This window comes from Borostomias antarcticus (genome assembly GCF_949987555.1).
Source record: "Borostomias antarcticus genome assembly, chromosome: 10".
Lineage (NCBI taxonomy): Eukaryota > Metazoa > Chordata > Actinopteri > Stomiiformes > Stomiidae > Borostomias > Borostomias antarcticus.
This window is the reverse complement of record NC_140243.1, coordinates 15632997-15654454: the sequence shown is the minus strand read 5'-3', so window position 1 is coordinate 15654454 and position 21458 is coordinate 15632997. Positions and strand designations below refer to the sequence as shown.

General features: G+C 45.9%; 1 protein-coding gene across 1 annotated transcript in view; it reads right to left on the bottom strand.

The window, feature by feature from the left end:
• Positions 1–21458, bottom strand: part of LOC311313892 (eukaryotic translation initiation factor 3 subunit H) — a 36516-nt gene that overhangs the window by 8419 nt on the left and 6639 nt on the right. The window contains exons 3-4 of the mRNA XM_084444141.1: positions 3382–3549; positions 174–273 (exon numbers count right to left, since the gene is read on the bottom strand). Of these exons, the coding sequence (XP_084300267.1) occupies positions 174–273; positions 3382–3549 (268 nt within the window). The remainder of the gene's footprint in view (positions 1–173; positions 274–3381; positions 3550–21458) is intronic.

The window sequence follows — 21458 nt, the reverse complement described above, 5'->3', positions numbered from 1 at the left end:
GATTGATGTAATTTTGTCTGACGTGTCATATGACACGTCTTACTGACCATAATTGGAGTTTGAGCGAGTGTGTGCGTTCTATAGGCTTCGTGCGTGTGTTGTGTGTGTGTGTGTGTGTGTGTGTGTGTGTGTGTGTGTGTGCGTGTGCGCGTGTGTGCCCTGCAACAACTCACCCCTCAGGTGTGAAGTCCTTCTCTTTGCAGATCTCCATCAGTTTAGGTGTCAGTCTGTAGGCCTTGAGAGACAGAGAGCCCTGGGCTGTCTTTATAGGGTCTACAATGGAGACAGAGAAAAGCGGAAAGAAAGGTTTCAGGAAAAGGGTTAGGTAAATATCTGTGTTATTTCCAATTGCAGGTAACCTCTCACAGATGACTGAAGAAATATCACCTTCTGCTTCATGCCAAAATTTTTCCAGTCATCTTGAGGTGGAAGAGGCATTGTTGTGCCTTTTTCACCACATGGCCGGTGTGCACGTCACAGGTCAGGTCCTCAGTGATATGGACACCGAGACACCTGAAGTTGCTGACTCTCTCTACAGTGGATATAACAAAGGACTGGCACGCTGAACTTCAAAAGTGTCCACTCACGCTGGGTGCAGATACTCGAAAGCAGATACCCGGGCGCGTTTCGGACCTGTACTTCGTCAGCGTTTCAAACATAGCTCCGAAACGCGTCCGTTCTGCTGCCGTCATGAAATAAAACGAATATGATAACGTTAATCGGGAGTGCGGATCTATTTCTCTCTACAGTGGACCCACTGATGGTGACGGGGTCCAGCCTCTCTCCTCTCCTCCTGTAGTCCACCATCAGCTCCTTGGTGTTGTCGACGTTTAGAGAGAGGTTGTTCTCCTGGCACCACTGTGTCAGGTTGTTGACTTCCCTCCTATAGACCATCTCATCATTGTCTGTACGGGGAGCAGAGGAGAGGGCTCAGGACGCAGCCTCGGGGGGCTCCTGTGTTGAGGGTCAGAGGGGCGGAGGTGTAGGGCCCATCCTCACCACCTGGCGTCGGCCAGACAGGAAATCCGGGATCCGGCCGCACAGACTGGGCTTGAGCCTTAGGTCCCAGAGCATGGTGTTGAGTCTTAGTGCCCATTCATAGTCAACGCAAGCTACGCTAGTGCGAGCTACGTTAGTGCGAGCTACGCAAGGCTACGCAAGGTGACTTTGATGTTGACTTAACGCGCGTGCAAGTGCTATTTCAATACGGGCGCTGGCAGCGACCCCTGCGCGAATGAACCACTTGCGTAGAGCCGCGTTCACAGCCGCGTCAGCATAGCTTGCGTTGACTATGAACCAGGCCTTAAGGGGTCCATGGTGTTGAATGCTGAACTGTAGTCAACGAACATCATCCTCACATAAGTATTCCTCTTCTCCAGGTGTGTGAGGATGGTGTGGAGTGTTGTGGATATTAGGTCATCTGTGGATCTGTTTTGTCTGCATGCGAATTGGTATGGGTCCAGGGTAACACACTATAGGTTATATCTTTAACAAGCATCTCGAAGCATTTGCTCACTATAGGAGGGCAACAGGGCAGGGTGCCAGTCATTTAAGAACGCTACCTTGTTTTGCACTGGGACACTGATGGATGACAATGCAGGTGGGGACTATTCCAGTGGAGAGGGAGAGGTTGAATATGTCCCTGAACACACCAGTTGGGGAGCTCACATTCTGTTTCACTAGACGGACCAGTCGGGCCAGGCTGATTAGAAATCCATTTGTGCTCCGATCAAAATGTATGGGCCAATCAGCGTCGCCGACAGCCTATGATGATAGCCCGGTTGATTCATCCAATCACTGCCAGGTTGTTGTTTTTTTTCAAATGTTTTCCAAGGACGCTGTCCCAGATGGTTAGGTGTAGCAAACCATCTGCCGTGTGGGGTGGACAGTTACCTGCCAGCTTGACTGAACCTAGTCTGTGCCACTTTGCCACACGAGCTTGTTGTCTGAGGGCAGGTCTAGGGGTTAAAATTAAAAGAGTGACAGGTTGTTGCAGTAATGATGGAGTGGTTTGAAAAATGCATAACAGGTCGTAGCAGCAATGACAGAGAGGTTTGAAAAATGGGCTGTGGTTGGAAAAATAGCTGGGAGCGCCTGATCGCGAAAGTCTTTACTGATTGACTGATTGGTGCCCGCAGGATTTAGGCGGTACCAATCACCGGCCAGGATTCGGAAACAAGTTTTTAGCATAAAGTGTCCCAGACCCATAGAAAGATCTGCAGCATGCAGTAATGTAGTTAACGTAGCTTACATACAGAACATCATGGGTCTGGCGTTGAGACTAGACTGAACCCAACATGCTGCCTGTTCACAGGGCCTGAATGGCGCACAGGCTCGGCAGGAGAAATGAGGAGAGAAAAAATAAGAAGAAAAAAATCAATGCTATCTCACTCGCTCGTGGACAGTGATAATGTCAATTCCTTTGAGGCACTTTTGTCCATTTGAGTATGCATTATTGATTGACATTAAGAGAAGCCTTCATTAAAGATGAATAAGGACCCTTGCCATTGTGGCTGCTGGAGCGAGGAGTTCATAACTCCTGTCAAGGAACATTACTCTCCCCTATCATGTCAGAGGAAATTAAAGAACATGACACCACAACCATGAAAATGGCTTGGAGATGAGTAACTGGTGTGTGTGTGTGTGTGTGTGTGTGTGTGTGCGTGCGGGGAGAGTTAAACACCAGCCACTTTAAGAATGATTAATAAGTGAGAAAAATCAGTTGCTCCTCAGCGTGATGCATCTGGTTTCATTTCATCAAGAGAGGTACATCATGCTCACCCAAGTATTCAGTGATGTCTACTGAGGATCAGATTTGCATTAAGATCACAGACCGGATCCTTGACCACAGCCCAGGATTATGAGATTGACTAATAATCGGCACGGCCAATAATTATGGCCGATATTCACGCTTTGGCGTCATATCGGCTATCGGTATTGCGTCACTGCCAAAGAGCCATATAATGTTGGTGAACGCTACAGAGCGTGCGTGTGTACATCGCCAAGGAACCCGGAGTCGTCATCTACCACTACTCAGAGACTGGGAGACTGGCATAATTTCCAACGGTAAATTAAGTCACATAATCACTAAAAAATAATAGTTTTATCGTGTGAAATTGATTTTCGATTTAGGTAGCAACCAATAACGTGAAAGTAATGCAACTTCTGTTCCCAGTGAACGTGTGTTTAGTGAAGTGGGGGGGGGGGTATATGAGAAAAGACGACAGGCTCAACGGTGCCCTACCCCAGCAGAATACTGCACTTTAGCTGGAAGGAGGTTTAACAGTTAAATTCATGGAGCTCTGATATTTCACACTTTATATGAGGCGCTCTCTTCTCAACTCTGCATTATCCGTGCGTTGTCAGTGTTGGGGGCCTTACCGTAGATGAGGACTACAGACTCCTCGATGGCGTGCTGGTAGCTGAACTGGGAGTCGAGCAGTGCGCGGCTGACAAAAGAGCCGTAGTAAGTAGACTGGTACCAGCCCACGTGCAGATGGTCGATGTTGACGTGACGAAGGCTTCTCATCATCTCCATCTGGTACTGGACTAAAAGGTGAGAAAGAGAGGAGGAGGAGAGAGTCGGAAGGATAGGGAGAGACAGAGAGAGAGAGAGAGGCAAGTTGACTCTTTAAACTACAGTGGGTTTTAATTCAGAAGGAGGGTGAGACTGAATCACATTGACGTCCATCCTGTTCTTAACAGAGATTGCGTGGTGAGGAGGAGGAGACCGGGACAGAGATACGGAGCGAGAGAGAGACAGGGATAGAGTGACAGGGATGAGACACGGAGGGATGAGATAGATATTTGCGACACCATCTCGGCGCAGGGCGTGCAGCCGGAAATACCGGGCTGGTAAGTAATAGGGGGGAAGAGAAAAGCAGCATCTACATGTAGGGCTGTGGGACTGATAAATCAGCGTCTTATTGGGCAGCTGTGGCCCTCAGAGCTCCCCCTCTTGCTCTCTCTCCCTCCCTCATCTCCCCACAGCACATCTATCTCCTTGTGAGCCTGGTAACAAGAACAAACTGGGGAGGGACGAGGGGGGAAGGAGATTGAGTGAGTATGCGTCTGTGTGATACATGGTCTCCGGACGATAAGACGTGCTTGTTAAGGCTTTCTAATCCTGTGCTGTGAGGAGAGGAGAAGAAAGAATCGGAGCTCAGCTGCGAGGAGGAGGACATATTTTTATTGGCCCCTTGATCAAACATCAAACAAGTCTCTATGGTATTTTAGCTTCACTTGAATCTCAGTGTAGCAGTAGTTCCAAACAGAAAATGGACAATGTGAATTTATGACGATTCCTTGTTTTTAGATATCGTTTTATGGTCCAATAAGCATGTAATCTAAACACGATATACACTATATGTCAGGGTTTTTCCTGGCTCAGAATAGGTCTTTGGGGGGTAATGCACACACATTTTAGTGGGGAAACCTCCGTTTTATGGCGAGTAGCCTACCAGCATATATAGGCCTATATTCTTTGCTGTGGTTCTGACTGAGCTCACTTTTCACAATCGCTGGAAATCTCCCGACATGACACAAAATGGATATGAAGACAAAATGTTTAAGATACTGATAACCTGTCTATTAATGATCTCGATTGGTAAAACCATGGACAATACATGAAAGAGGGATGGGCTGCACTGGAAAACAAGCTTTTAAACACATTTGGGGAGGATTTATATTATTCTCAATTTTTTGGGGCACTGGTGATTTTCCTTTGGCTCTGGCTAAAATCTCATTGGGAGGTGCCAAAAAGAGTGTTACCTGAAATGTTCCCAATAGAGAATTAACTGCTGAGGAACTATTTGAGCCTCTAGAGTACACATAGTAGAATGTTCAGTCCCGGAGTTGTAGAATTAAAGCTAACTGAACAGCAGGATTGCAGAATTAGAACATGAGCTGTTCTAAAATGACTCCTACTGTATCTCTCTGGCTAGCATCGCTCTACAACATGATATGTCAGACTCAATGACAAAAAGGGGGAAGAAGTGGAAAGATACTGGCATGTAATTGCTCTGTGTGTGTGTGTGTGTGTGTGTGTGTGTGTGTGTCATGAGCCCGCAGGCCAACTGGGGGCAGGCTGGAGGCCAACTAGGGGAGAGAACACAGTAAGGGGGCTGATGTCCCGGCCTGGGGTCTACCTGGCGCCCCTCCTGGCTCCCTGCCTGTCACTGAGACACCAGCCACGGCCACAGCCAGACCCAACGCAGGCCTAGACTTCCTCATGTCTGTCATCTCTGAGAACACCTGGTTCTTAAAGTGTATTGGATAGGGTCCCGTGACGAGATGTATTTTCAGGAGTCGAGTAGAGAGGATGCAAATCGAGGAGGTACTTAAGGGGCTCAAAAAAGGCAGCCAGTCAGCCATCCATTCATCCCGGCCACTCATCCATCCATCCACCCATCCATCCCGGCCTCCCACGAATCCATCCGTCCATCCATCTATCCATCCATCCCGGCCTCCCATGAATCCATCCATCCATCCATCCATCCCGGCCTCCCATGAATCCATCCATCCATCCATCTCTCCCGGCCTCCCATCCATCCATCCGTCCATCTCTCCCGGCCTCCCATCCATCCATCTCGGCCTCCCATGAATCCATCCATCCATCCATCCAGCCAGCCAGCCAGCCAGCCAGCCAGGCCAGCCCGCCCGCCCGCCCGCCCGCCCGCCCGCCCGCCCGCCCGCCCGTCCGTCCGTCCGTCCGTCCGTCCGTCCGTCCGTCCGTCCGTCCGTCCGTCCGTCCGTCCGTCCGTCCGTCCGTCCGTCCGTCCGTCCGTCCGTCCGTCCGTCCGTCCGTCCGTCCGTCCGTCCGTCCGTCCGTCCGTCCATCCATCCATCCATCCAGGCCAGCCACCCAGTCATCCATCCATCCATCTATGGATCCAGCCAGCCAGGCCACCCAGTCATTCATGCGTTTATTTCTCCAGTCTGCCAATCAGCCAGCCATTCATCTAGTCATCAGGGGGTTCAGCAAGTTCAACATGAGGCTACAGCGAGAGAGACAGCTTTGGGGTAAGACAGCCAGATCCCTGTAAGCACCCAAGGGGATGAGAACCACATTGATGGAGCTCATAACACAGGAGGCAGGCTAAAAACAAATAGTCATCCAGAGGCTGCGAGCAAATAGCATGTGTGTGTCTAGGTCTATGTGAATGTGTGTGCGCTAATGTGAGTTTATCACACACACCAGAGCTTGAAAGAAGGTGGCCCGGGGAAAGAAAAAAAGAAGATTGGGACCTGTCTAAATCCTTCGCTGGGACTATTAGAAAAATGCCAGAATTGACATCACACCTGAGGAATCAGGGTAGGTAGGTGCATGTAAGGACGGAGATTATGTCCACAGTATAACATTCTAAAATTCTATGACAGGACTATGCTAGCCAGCTAATCTCTGTCCCTCCAACAACCCTCCTTGCTATCAGTATTGTCTGTTTTGTGACTAAAACAACACCACAATTTTTATGATTTATCAGTCTGGGGGGAGGGGGAGGTATCCTTCATTGTAAAGCTTTGGATAAACGCGCTATATAGGTGCAGTCCATTTATCATTTATTATTGTGTCAATGTTTATTGTATCCAACTATGATGCTTTATTACTTTATTCTATGTAACGATGATGTTTGTAGTTAATTATCATTACCTATAACACCTCAGTCATGTCTTTCTTGGTATCCACGTAATGGCAGATGAAAACATTACGTGAATGTACAGTGCTTCATGTGGACATTTTCACACCATGAAAAGAGTAGGACCCACACACTCGCTCCAGAATAAACTTGACGTTTCGAGCGTCTGCTCATCGTCAGGTCACATTTCAAACTATTTGTGTCACACCCATGTGTGCATACGAGTGTGCGGGTTCTATGTTTCATTTTGACTATTTCCTACCCCAGCACCCCAAGAAGTGATGCGTGTATCTTTCCTACTTTTCATTTTAACACCGTCCCAGTACTCAGCATAAAGTGCCAACTTGAGGAGGCACCGCTGTTGTCTCTTCCCAGGGAGCTGATCGGCTTGTTCTGACAAGACAAGACTACTAATACTTCAGCTGAAGGTAACAAAATGTTAAGGTGAAGATTTTCTGATGTTTGGTGGAGGAACGTTATGGACTCAAGAAAACTGTTATCAGGAGGCTGGGCTCAGGGCCAACAGGACGATCTCTGAGCAGGACTGCCTCTCTTTCACATATTTCATTGGAATGACTTGTGTTTGTAACTCTTGATTAGTTGTTGACTCAATTTTATCCATCATAGCTTAAAATCGCCAGCATCACTGTCCTTGTTTTCTTGTTAACTGATATTATGTGTTTATTATCATGTAGTATTCCTACATGACAATAAACGCCAGCCGGCACGTGTTATTGCATTTAATCGTCTCCTTTGTTAAATGAAAGATGAATGTTCCGAAGGAACCTGTATCATTTCCGTCTTTCATTCTCAGTTTCATTACTTTAGTTATTTTATTTATTCTTTCTTTGTTTTGTTGATCTGGTCTTTAATACATTCTTGTGTGTATTAACTCATGAGTGTTTCTTGTCATGTGACACAAGTGGCTCTAATAGCATGTAACACGATAACTCCCTACTGTACACCTTATATTTGCAGTTATAATTAGGGGCCGGGCAGTTCAGATGCCGGCCCTTCTTGCCTCTTTCCTTCTTCTTCTTCCTGGGAAATCTACCTGCCCATGCATGAAAAATTGCGCACATAGGTTCAATCCTACTGTATGCCCAAAGTCCTCAACTGGCATTGTGGGCCAATTGTCCTGATGGTGGCGCTACAGCAACCGTCTAAAACTAAAATAATTCATAACAAATCAGTATTTGCTATAGGGCTGTGCAATAAAACTGATACAGCAATACATCACAATATTGTTTCTGTGATACTGTATTGATTTTCCACGGTACTTTTTTCAAAACTTTACTTTTTTTGGGGGGCACAATGTAAATATACAGAACAAGACAGGGAATAGATATAGATTTAGAAAATCTTCTAAAAAGTCATAGATAAATTATTCATGTTTTAGATGGATTTAAAATATCCTTATATTCCCTCTCCTTTCAGGATCACCTCCAGGGAACAGGGAATGGAGTTGTATTTTCAGCTGGATTTTAAATTTTTCAGTAAATTATCGCAATGTCTCACAATATGCAACAATATGTCTCACAAAATAGCCCAATAAAGGCTATTCAAGCATAACCTAAATGGACGAAAGTTCGTTCAGAAAAAGATTGAACAAAATTAAGCATCCCTCCATCTTATTCCACAAACCGATAGCCAGGCTATTCTAGCTATTTAAAATGCTGTAATTATGTAACTGTCATTCTCGTTGATTTCAAATACCCTAACCTACTCAGAAATGTGCCTTGGCAACAATTGATTGTTTCTATAGGCTACCAATATAGGCCTAACCAAAATAATCACGGAAACTTGATGTCAAGTGATTTTCTGATAGCCAGGAGAAAGAGAAAAAACACATCGACGATTCGACGCGTCGCTTTGAACACCAAGTCTGAGTCGAATCACAAAATCCTGAGTCGAAGACAGCCCTACATACAACCCTAGTGATTGCTTAAGTCATGGTGTAAAGTCATCTATGGCTTCTTACTTGCCAGGTAGCTAAAAAGATCATGACTTTACCTTGGTGTCTAAGGTTGTGAGTTCAAGCTCTGGAATGATGCAGAATAAACATGCCAAAGTCTACTCAGGCATTGTACTGTGTGGATTTGAGACATGATTGTAAAGATATTTTGTTTTTAATACATTTTAAATATGGTCCAGGCAGTTCTGCTGATGCACCCTCGTCATTTGTCTGCTCCTCTTCCTCCTCCTTCTTCCTCCGCAAAATTTCCGGCGCCGACTCCCTAGTGCAGCAGCTATAATTATTATTACAGACGTCATCTTACTGTAACGTAAAGGTTGCCTGAGTCACTCATCCATGAGTTATAATTATTTTATAATGGACATCATCTCACTGTAACGTAAAGGTTACTTGAGTCACACTGGTGTCCGCCTGGCTTTTTAATAATCCCAATTTTACTTCAAGCCAAACTGGTCATAAATGCAAAATAATGATGAATGGCAAAATGGAATTTGAAATGGTTTATTTTACGTCTGGGACAACATGACTCTAGGGGCACTTCAAGTTAAACTGTGTAACTTCAGTTCTGAACCAGTTGAACGTCAAGGTTAAACTAGTTCAGAACATACATCAAAGGGAGAAAGTTCTACGTCAGGCTTGGAGATCATGTGTCTGAGAAACATGACACCTGCTTTGGGGTTGCACAAGGGAGCTGCCTTGGTCCATTACTATTCTCACTATACATGCTACCACTCAGGGATATCATTAGAGAGCACAATGTATGTTTTCATAGTTATGCAGATGGAACGCAACTGTACATCTCTGCTGAACCAAATGATGCTGCAGCTATAAACTCCATAACTACCTGAGAAATGCTGTTTAAAAATCTGGGGGAAATTACATCCTGGATTAAACCTGAGGTTACAAGTCTTGGTGTTATCCTAGATTCAGATCTAAGCTTCAAGTCCCATATTAAAGCAATACATAGAGTTTTCTCCGGTTTTCTTTGCGCCCCCACAGGCTCTGCGAGTAAGTGCACTGTCGTACTGTCGTAAAGTTATCAGATTGTCTTTTTCTTTTTTTGGCTTCCTCCGTGATGTTTCGCTTCGGTTTTCTCACCTCCGCCATGATATCATTGAGCTAAAAAACGCATGATATCCATAGACGCCGGAATAGTTAGCTATACTGTGTTGTTTAAGCACAACGTTGCGCATGCGCACTTCGACTGAAGGTAATAAATGTCAATGTATTATCTTTCTGAGTAGACTGTTTGGACGATTCAGCTTACTTTTAGTAAATCTAATTGGAGAATTAGCACCAGACATGTTTGTAAAGGTCCAAATATCGCGATGTATTTAAGGTGACGAAAACCTCAGTTTTCCATCTCATTATGTATGGCCATTTGTAAATCAAACAGATGCAGAAAAATTGATTCATGCTTTTATTTCAAGCCGACTCGATGACTGTAATGCAATCTTCACTGGCCTCTGACCACTGAGAGACTTCAGCTCATTCAAAACTCTGCAGCCCGACTATTAACAAAAACTTAGAGGAGAGAGCACATTAGTCCAGTCTTAGCTGCTCAGTATTGGCTTCCAGTAACATTTAGAGTTGACTTTAAGGTCGCCCTTATAAAGAAAGTGCTTAATAGGCGAGGACCAAGCTACATTGCTAACTCACTTGTCAACTACATGCCTTCAAGAACACTGCAATCATCCACTGCTGGGTTGCTAGACATTTCCAGCAACAGTCAAAAGAAGATCAGGACTGCAGCCTTCAATTATGGCCCAAAGCTATGGAACACAACACCTATCAGGGAAGCCAGCTTGCTAAATAGTTGTAAAAGTGCTTTAGCTTTTAACTAGCTCCACCTCATTTTTACACTTTATTTTACTTGATTTGTATTTGATTTGTTTCATCTTCCATCTTATTTTCCTGCTTTTTGTTTAGTCTGTTTTTATGTGAAGCACTCCGTCCATGTACATTCTCTATTGTAAAGCACTTTGAGCTGCATTTATTTGAAGGGTGCTATACAAATATAGTTGATTACTATAATTATTATTAATCAGGGACAGAGATTTTATTTCTCTCAAGTTATTCTCTCAAGACTCTCAAGCCCTCAGAGGGGCAACCCCAATGAAACTTAATTAACCCCCTCACATTATTGAATAATAGGTTTTATATGTGTTCAGTGTTTATATATGAACCTCATTAATAAACCGTAATACTGCCAAGTCAACTCTGCCAGTCCAGTGAGGGAACAGAGGCAGTTCTGGTGCAGGGAAATGAGCATGATGACTCATGTACTGGAAGCTAATCATATCCTAGTTTCCCAACTCATAGCAGGTGTGTCAGATTGACTGCCCCCACCTCTGCATCTCTCTACTGAACTCCTCCTCAGACAACCAGTGCCTGCCCCCCCCCCCCCCCCCCACGCCCCCCCCCCCCCCCCCACACACACACACACACACACAGAGTATCTCTCTCGGTCTACACACATACAACCATACACCCACACCCCTGTTTGACATCAACAGAGCCAAAAGCAATACCGGTTGGGGAACAGCTACATTATCCAGAGAAATGCCTACCTAACAATATCATCAAGACAACAATGCGTGCAAGCCGCTTGCTATTCTTCACCCATTCCTATAGACCAGCGCTTTTCCTATCAATCAATCTGAACCTCTGGGTGAGATGGGGAATGAGTCTACCGATCCTGTTAGCCCTGGTGATTGTGTTTGTGTGTCCGTGTCTGAGTGTCCGTGTGTGCACACATGTCAGCGTGGCTTTGTGTGTGTGTGTGTGTGTGTGTGTGTGGGTGGGTGGGTGGGTGTGTGTGTGTCTGGGTGCCAGCAGGTGACTGAATGTGTCTGCTAGGGCACCTGACAAAGCTATATATTCCCCCACCTCAGTTCCTGGACATCCAGCCTGCATGAGAATGAACCGGTGAGATGAGACCTAATTCACCATGAGATCTTGGGCCTTTATTACTGCAGGTGTACTGGGGGGAGGAGATATGCAAAACAATAGGGGTGGCTCCGATTCCACTACGCCACGATCTGATCCGATTCCGATTCCTATTCCTGGGGTCACGATCTGATTGCAGAATCGATTCTCGATTCCAACGATTCTCGATTCCAGAATATAGAATCGATCCTCAATTCTCAATGGATTTTCTACAAAGGCGGATTTTAGGTTCTACTCCAGTCCACTGTGTGCCAAGAATGCGGAATATGCAAGGGATAATGAACGAGGGGCGGGTCTATGTGCTGTTTAAATGACCGACGCGGAGGTAGTGAATTGCCCGAGGCGTAGCCGTCATTTAAACCTTTGCAGGTTTAAATGACCCGTGAAGGTAATTTAAACAGAACAAAGACCCGCCCCGAGTTAATTATCCCGCTTATACAACGACCTTTCAACAGAAAACATAATTCTGAGAACAAATTCTATTGCTCATATTATCTTTGAAAAGTTTATAATTCATGGTTAGAGTTATACAATTTCCATAGCAACCAGTAACTTTTATAGTCCCTCTCCACCCAAATCACTCGTCTAGACCCAGGAAGCAGTCTGCTAGCTAGCCATGAGCGAAGTGTAAGATACTGCATATTTGCTCTGCAACATATCAATCGTCCAGTTGTCAAATCTAGTAGCGAACTAACTATGTATGATAGCCAGACACCTCATTGTCCCCAAATCCCAAACTTTTTCTATATTTGAGGTAGCATAGTGCCGTCAACATCCCTCGTTCTCTAGCCTGCCGACTTGCTCTTAGCTGAGCTCATTTTCATATGAAAAAAAAAGTGCTCAATCTGAGAACGGAGGGGCAGAGAGGCATGCTAGAACGCTCATTCTGAGTGGTATTTCCAGCAAAAATACTCAGACATGTTTTGGGGATCCTAAAGACTTATATTAAATTGTTGAAAATTAGCATAATAAGACACCTTAAGTTATTGTATTGAATTAAAGGTATCGGTTTTGGTATCGGTATTGAAAGTTTTCAAATGATACCCAAGCCTAATCACAACCTGTCTTTCTGGCACTGTACTGCATGTATAAGCCCTACAACTCAAAAATTCTACTGTTTCCACCGGGACCAATACAGCTACTCCAAATGTGTCGTTTCCATGGTTACATGCACGTGAAGAGAACTGCTTGTCCTCCTCAGTGAGTGACTGTCTGAAACGGAGAGAGAAATGGAGAGTTCGAAGAGAAATAAATCATGTACATTTCAGACTTCCTCAACAGGAGAATTAAGGAGAATCCTTTCTTACGGAAAGGTTTAAAGGAAAGGGGCATGCTTTCTGTAAAATCTGCCACGCCTATTTTTCTGTGGAGCATGGGGGTCACACCGACCTGAATCATCATGAAGATTGAGGTTGAGGCAAAATAATTATCCTAAAAATGCCGTTGCAGTGTAGCCTACTTATTTTGCTATTTTAATAATGAAAAGGAAGATGGGCTGTATGTACTGTAAGAGTACATTCATACAGCGAAGAATGGCTGCATGAGGAATAGCTGCATCTCAACCCTGTTGTTCTCTCAGACATTACATTAGACATCTACTGCATCCTCTCTGACCAACGCTTCCCCCAACATGCAGTCCACTATTAAAATGAGATAAAAATCATTCTGAGGTTGGTTTGCGAGAAAGGAAGGAACAGGTACGCCACCGTTGATAGTTTATTTGTGCATCATGTTTTGGTCTCATTTACCATTGAGAGAGATGATTGATCTAAATGTTTGTCTGAATGTGCAGCAGTTGCCTCAGGCAGACTGTAAATGACCAGCACAAATGGAATGATACAGTACACCCGGAAAGTATTCATATCCCTTCACTTTTTACACATCATGTTACAGCCTTATTCCAAAATTGATTCAATTTTCCCCAAAAAAAATCTACATCACAATACCCCATAATGACAAAGTGAAAAAAGGTTTTTTTGTTGAAATTTTTGTTAATGTATTCAAAATAAAATACTAAAATATCACATGTACATGTATTTACTCCCTTTGCTGTGACACTCAAAATTGAGCTCAGGTGCACCCTGTATAACACTGATCATCCTTGAGATATTTCTACAACTTGATTGGAGTCCACTTGTGGTAAATTGAATTGATGGACATGATTTGGCAAGGCACACAACTGTCTATATTTAAGGTCCCACAGTTGACAGTGCATGTCAGAGCACAAACCAAGCCATGAAGTCAAATTAATTTTCTGTAGGCAGACAGGATTGTATCGAGGCACAGATCTGGGGAAGGGTAGTGACCAAGGGAGGTGAGGTGGGAGGTGATCAAGAACCCGATGGTCACTCTGACAGAGCTCCAGCATTCCTCTGTGGAGATGGAAGAGCCTTCCAGACGGAAGCCACTCCTCAGTAAAAGGCACATGACAGCCTGCTTGGAGTTTGCCAAAAGGCACCTAAAGGACTCTCAGACCATGAGAAACAAAATTCTCTGGTCTGACGAAACCAAGATTTAACTCTTTGGCCTGAATGCCAAGCATCATGTCTGGAGGAAACCAGGCACTGCTCATCACCTGGCCAATACCATCCCTACGGTGAAGCATGCTGGTGGCAGCATCATGCTGTGGGGATGTTTTTCAGCGGCAGGAACCTGGAGACTAGTCAGGATCAAGGAAAAGATTAATGCAGCAATGTACAGAGAGATCCTTGATGAAAACCTGCTCCAGAGCGCTTTGGATCTCAGACTGGGGCAAAGGTTCACCTTCCAAAAGGACAACGACCCCAAGCACCAACACAATGCCTTGATCCTTCTTAGGTTGCTTTAACATCAGGCCAAGGACAACAGGTGAAAATTAGTTCGCTAATCCTGGCACATTTACAATTGTAAAATTGTTGATTAATGTACAATGTCCCTGAATCAAATAAATCAATGAACTAAACTAAGCACAAAGATAACAAAGGAGTGGCTTCGGGAAAAGTCTGTGAAAGTCCTTGTGGAGCCCAGAGCCCCGACTTGAACCTGATTGAACTCTGATTGAGGATCTGAAATGGCTGTGCACCGACGCTCCCCATCCAATCTGATGGAGCTTGAGAGGATGTGCAAAGAAGAATGGGAGAAACTGCCCAAAAATAAGTGTGCCAAGCATGTAACATCATACTCAGGAAGACTTGAGACTGTAATTGCTGACAATGGTGCTTCAACAAAGTATTGAGTAAAGGGTGTGGATTACAGATACAATCAATTAATCGAAAATGGATTCATTGGTCGTTAAGGATTTGCTTGAGCACGTGAAATTTACTCAATCTACTATCAAACAACGTGGTAGGATTGGGTATTTTCAAATCATGTTTAAATGAACCTTGAGGGCACAATATAACGAGGCAGCAAAAGGATATGAATACTTTCCGGATGCACTGTACATGGCTAGGTGCAGGTGCTTCATCAGAAAGTGTCAATAATTTCCTATGTCATTACATAAATACAGAGGCAACTGTGGTGGAAAATGTTGATTAAAATTCTAGCCTCTCTCTGCAGTTACCGTCAGTTGCAGTAACAGAACAGTATACTACAGAATCAAATAGATGTGTATCATGCCAGGACCCCGTCATATAAGGGTCTAGTCTTGCAATGCCAGACTTTCGAGATCTCCACTAGAGACTGACTCGTGAGTCTAATAAGGGTCTAGCCTATACGCCACCATTAAACCCCCATCCATAGAAAAGAGGAAAAATTCATCAAAAATATTTTGATATCCCAAAGTAGGGCTTTACCTAATTGAAATTCACAATTTAACAGCCGATTTCAGTAGTATTTTATTTCCACTGCTTTACTGGTTGTCTTGACAGAATAATAATAAATAGCTAAAATATGATTATTGAGTCGGATGGAGAACACAGCAAACCAACCTGTAAGTTGTCTGGAATGTCTGGCTTATGTGTATTATAAGTTCTGTATTATTAAAAGTAACTGATGCAACTCTGATCACTCCAGTAAGACTCCAGGTAGCTTATAGTGCAGCACCATAGGCTTTGCTGCATGTTTGTGCCTGACTAGTCTCCACCCTTCGTTTCTCGCTGTTCCAGCGCTGGAGAAGGGTCTGGCTGCACCCCATTATCATTCTGAGAAAGGGTGAAAAAACGCAGTGTATTTCTTTAAACCAAAGTGTATTTCTTTAACCAATCTCAATCGTCTAAGTTTTTTTCAGCGGTCGGTGCCCTTCCAAAATGGTGTTGGGGGATTGAATCTGCTGGAATTGAGTGGAGCCAATAAGAGATTTATCAAAAAAATCTACATCCGTTGCTCCAGACTAGTGCCTGACTAAATCTTGTGCCGGTGTCACCAACCAGGAAAAGGTTAGTCTGGAGCTCTCGTGATGTTCCCCACAAAAAAACGGAATCCTCCTCTCTTCCAAGTCCTTGAATTCTTCTCAAGTGTTTTTTGTTCCTTGTTATGCGTGTTGATCGCTCCAAGCGGTCACCACTCCGTGCTTCATCATGGTGCAGAACCGATGCCAACTATTCAGAAGGAGTACATTTGGGCCGAAAGACTCCCCCACCTAGACACAGACCTGGTGTCAATGAGCATGTACATTTTAGTGTCTGGACAGCCTGGGCAGCAGAGCTACAGCCTAAGCACAGAGCTATGAGCCATGAGCCATAGCAAGACCTCATTGGTCTTGATTGCATCCAGGAGGGAGAGACAGTGCCGTTAGACACCGCTTCTCTGTGAGAGCAGGCTGCTTCGCTGTGAAAAGGATACTAATAGCAGGCTTTTCATGCCATTAGCGGGAGACTGGCCTTTTTCCACGCTGTCACAAGAAACACGCTCGACGTCAAGCCACACATCAAAGCGGAGAGGGAGTTTCCAAGCGAGCGAGCAGGGACCAGAGAGGGCATCAAGATACTACGGCGAAATAAAATTACCTGACTAGAAGGAGAGACAGAAGATATGGGACTGGGTGGGGGGGGGGGGGACGACAGACACGTCTGTCTACTCTGTCCTTTGTGAACGCGATTAGCGTTGAGTGAGCGAGTCGTCGAGCAACGACTCAACGCCAGCGAGGACGATGTGTGAGAGTGAGAGAGACGCCGCTGACAAGAGATCTCCCTCTGGTATGGATATGCTGTTGCTGTGCGAGGGAGGGGACAGGACAAACTGATCAAACAAAAACGTTCTCTCCATCCCTCACTCACAAACAACGATCACTCAACTCTCCCTGATGTGCACCTGGTAGAGTGTATTCAGCATACAGGCTGCCATCTCTCACGTGGAGCTGTTTAATAGCAGAGGGGGGGGTATCTCCCCGTGTGTGTCGGTGTGCGCGTCTGTCTGTCTCTAGCCCTGTTTAATAGGGCAATAGGATCTCGTCCAGCGTGCAAGTATATGTGTAGCAGTGTTTAGTAGCAGAAGGAGGCAGCTCCCCCAGCATGTGGGTGTGTAGTGCTGTGAGGGGGCATCTAGGTGTGTGTGTGTGTAGCTGTGTTTAGTAGGAGAAGGAGGAACCTCCCCCAGCATGTCGGTGTGTGTATTGCTGTGAGGGGGCATCTAGCTCGCTCCTCTGCAGCTCCAGTCGCAGCATGGCGGCTCTCCGCGGGGCTTGCTTAACTAAGATTAATTGCAGCTAATCCGTGATGCCAGGTGGAACATGGAAGGCGGCAGGCACGCATCCCATTATACAGTCCGTGGGCGAATTAGCCCTCTCCTCTCTCAACACACCCAGCCAAACGAGACTCGATACGCCATCTACTCCATGGCTTTACACACATTTATCAAAGCGGGACAGACTACCGCACCACAGCAGGAGATCTGCTTCCTTACACACGCTGACCTTGTATTGGGGGCGGGGGGGGCATGAGATTGTGCATCCTGTGCATCTCCCCTACGTGTAATATCCGAATGTAAATCAATGCTTGTAAAGCGACTCTCTCGGTCTCACTAGGCCAGTTGATCTAATACAGCCACGCAGCACAGATTTTCCGTTTCCAAATGGCGGTTTGTGTGAGACAGCCGTAGCCAAACTAACAGCCCAGAAGGCGGTGCATTGTGCACACGGCTGCACGCTAGCCAGCGTTATCAGAGTGCAAATGGGCGTGAAACGGTGTGTGTGTGTGTGTGTGTGTGTGTTCGCTCTGCCTGAGCCCTCGCTTCCCTTCACACACCTGGATTAGCAGCTGTCTCCAGTAATACACTGCGATCCCTGCTTTAGCAAGGGCAGAATCTCCAATGAGACAAAGCAGTGGATGAATAAAACAGGGGAACTGATGGCAGTCTGCTGCACCCAGAGGGCCCGGCTCCTGATTTATACTGCACAGGAAAGGCAGCCGGACCTCAGATCTCTCAAAGAGGAGAGGAGAGGGAGAGAGGGGGAGACGGAGAGACAGAGAGAGAACCTCTGGTGTGTAAATAACAATATGTTTCAACCCAAGCACAAGAATAAATACAGTTTTTTTCCCCATGTCAGATCTTTGACGGACAGTGCCAAATGATTTTAATTAGCCAGGCTCCGAGAGGAGGCGGAGAAGAGAGTAGGAAATCAATTCCTCCATCCCGACAGGTAAAGTGATCTATTGAAAGGCTAACTCTCAGGGATGTGTTATCACAAAGCCGGGGTGTGTTTCACAGGTGAGAGACTGGATGCTCGTGGCATACCGAATAAGCGCACACGCCAGAGACGTTCTTACGGCTCACAGAGATCACGGCTGGGCCTTTTTAATCCCAGACTTCAATTAACCCGCGTGCGGCGAGACACGAGTTGGCCATCGGTCGCTAGCAGCACTGGCGGAGACAGGAAGTTCCCAGGGTTACGGAGGCGGCCATATTCATCTTTTCCTCACCTCTTGTCTGTGGGTGTTAACCTGGACGAAGTTTGGTGTAGCTAGCCTGCTGTATACACTGGGGCTAGTTATCCAGCCGGGTAGAGCAAAAAGCTGCCCGCTTAAGGCTTTTTGGGGTCTTTTTTAGATTCTAACTGATGAAGCTGAACGGGGGAGGGGGGGAGCAGCAACCCACTAAATCCAATAGAAGGGAACATTCACAGTGGAGGTGTCAAGCCGCATTAATAAATCAGCCCTGTTTAAGTAAAGGAAGTGAGGAAGGCCAGAGGCTCCATCTGAGCCCAGCCTGCCTGCCTGCCTGCCACCCCTATCGAAACTAGGAGAGAGGGTGGGGGGCGACATCTCTCAGCTGATGAACGTCTCCTCGGATATGTTCGCTGTCACACTCGTCAACTGGGAGATCTGATGGCCGGAACGGGGCAGGCTTACTTGAAGTGCACTTGATATCGCCGGCCAAGTGCAATTGAAAACAATTTAAACATTTCAACGCTGTAAAACCCAACCTACAGTCTGGTTCACAAAGATGGTTAAATCAACTGTACTTGTGTTTGGACATGGTATTTTGACCCGTGTGTGCCAGTCGCTACCCAGTAACAAATGCATGTTGTGATTATGAATGTTAAGTCTGTAAATAGTTTTACTTATTAAAATCACAAACATTTCCATGAAAAAAAAAAAACATTCTGAGACCTAAATCTAAGATGTAAACCAATATAGCCTTTTGCGTCACCATGTAATAATTAAGCAATAACACGAGAGGGAGTGCTTTATCGTGGTTATTGGCACGACGGTGCTGCGGCATAGGCACAACACGAAGTGGAACGCCGTTGCCCTGCCCAGCCGTGCCAATAACCACGATACAGCACTCCCTTTCCAGTTTTAGTATAGTTTATTTTATTGCTCACAATCCTATCATGTCATGATACAATGTATCAAAGCAGAGTGATACTTGTGATTTACCCGTTGGTATTTTGTGGCTATTGGCATGGCTCTGAATGCCTGTTGACCAATCACAATGCGGAGTTGGAACTATCGGTGCTTGTTGTATAAGTGTATAAGTGCCACATTGATTGAAACGCAAATCCCTGGAAAACAACAATTGCCAGCCTCAGCCAGCCAGCCAACCTGGATGGAGGGGCTTAACTGGGGGGCTTACAGAGTTGACACCTGTGAAGAGCACAGCTAGTTTGGCAAGTTCTGTCAGGCTGGAAGGGGTCTGCGTCTGCGCATCCAGCGCTGATGTTCATCTCCACATAGCCATACTTACTCCCCCCCAAAAAACCCGCGGCTTGGCCTCACATCACCACAGCTACTAAACTACATTTGGTCAGTTTGAAGTGAACTCGTTTGGCTCGCTGGTTCTTTTTTGGGACATAATTATCTCAACGGGGCGTTCTCCTCTCCCTCTCTCGTATTCTTTGATCCTGATTCTGGGAAAAAATAATAACCATTATTCATGTCCTAAATCAATCGTCTCACGGGGCGGACTGTACTACCGGGTGAACCTGCCAGCTGATTCGCGGCTAGTGAGTGAGTTTCACAGCCTGTTCTGCTATAGCAGGTCCACAGTGTCCTCTGTTGATGGAAAGGCAGCGCGGCATGAAGAGCAGTCAGTCCCAGTCTCAGATTGGAACCCCAGGAGCCAGGGCAAGCTTATTGTCCATTCAGGGCCACCGTCTAATAACAGGGTCGGGCGTCTTTATCATTCCCGTCACACTGCCCAACTGGAACTTCTGAAGAATGTCAATCGTGGGATTATGCAGCGGGTCCGCCGTCTCAGTACGCAGCCAGAGCCAGTGTGAGAGTGACGTCCGGTTAAAGCCCCCTGAGAGGTCACGCAGTCACGACTGGCTTAGAGGACGGCGTGGTTAACCATCTGGCCGCTCAGAGACGTGGAGGATGAATGGCAGCAGCAGCACGCCATCAAGGCTGTTAACAAGGCCTTTCTTTTATGAAGCTACAAAGAAAATAATGATCGCCAATAAAGCCGTTTCTCTCGGGGCGCCCCGGTGGCTCATGGGTTAAGGCGCGTACCAGGTTAAGGCTAGTCCTTACCGCAGCGGCCCGGGTTCGAATCTGGCCTGGGCCCTGTGCTGCAAGTCCTCCCCCCCTCTCTCTCTCCCACCTTTCCTGTCACTCTACACTTTCCTATATAATAAAGCACAAATGCCCCCCCCCCCAAATATCTTTAAAAAAAAGAAGAAAAAAAAGAAAGAAAAAAAAAAGAAAAGAAATTATCTCCCTTGTAATGTCCATCAGTTTCATTTTTTGTGCATGTTGTAAAATCCGAAGAGATGCGAACTGCAAAGGTTTTGATGAGGTGGCAGACTGGAATGTTGTTTCTTGCTGAGCGAAAAAGTGTGTACTCTAATCGGCGCTTACCCGCTCTGGCATTTTCTGAAGTAGGTACTCTGGAGGATACGCAGCTGTGCAGGAGAATGTGAAGGCACGGTGCTCAAAGACAAGGTCAACTTTTGTAAGACCTAGCCCAATTAGGGAGAGCGAGATTTTATCCCACTGTACGGATGACACGTGTGTGCAGATAATTGTTGTTTTTTTACCTTTTATGACATCCAACAATACAGCAGAGGGCAACACGTTTTAATAGCGTCAGAAACACAAGAACTGGCCTAAATTTGCCAAAAAATTAAATTGCGTTTGATCACGGCAAACAGCAAACCATGTGATTAACGCATGGGGAACACGAGAGAATCCTTTGATAGCTTCCCATAACATGACTAGTCAACAACACTGCCTTCACCCAATACAAAAACAACAGGAACGATAAAACAACAGGAACGATAACTTCCTATACTACAGAGGTCCCAGGGCTCTCAGCAGGGAAACCAGCAGAGCTTATTAACCAGGGAGGGGGCAGGAGGGAGGTCAAAGCCCAGATCAAATGCCAATGGGTCCTGATTCCCATTCCCTCCCGGGGGGCCATCTCGCTGACACTAACGACCTCCAGCAGCCCTTCCCCTCCTCCGTATCCTCTACTGCTCCTGGGCGGCCGCTTGTTAGCGCAGCCTGCGTCGCTGGCAGGCGTGTCCTGCTAGCCTGTCC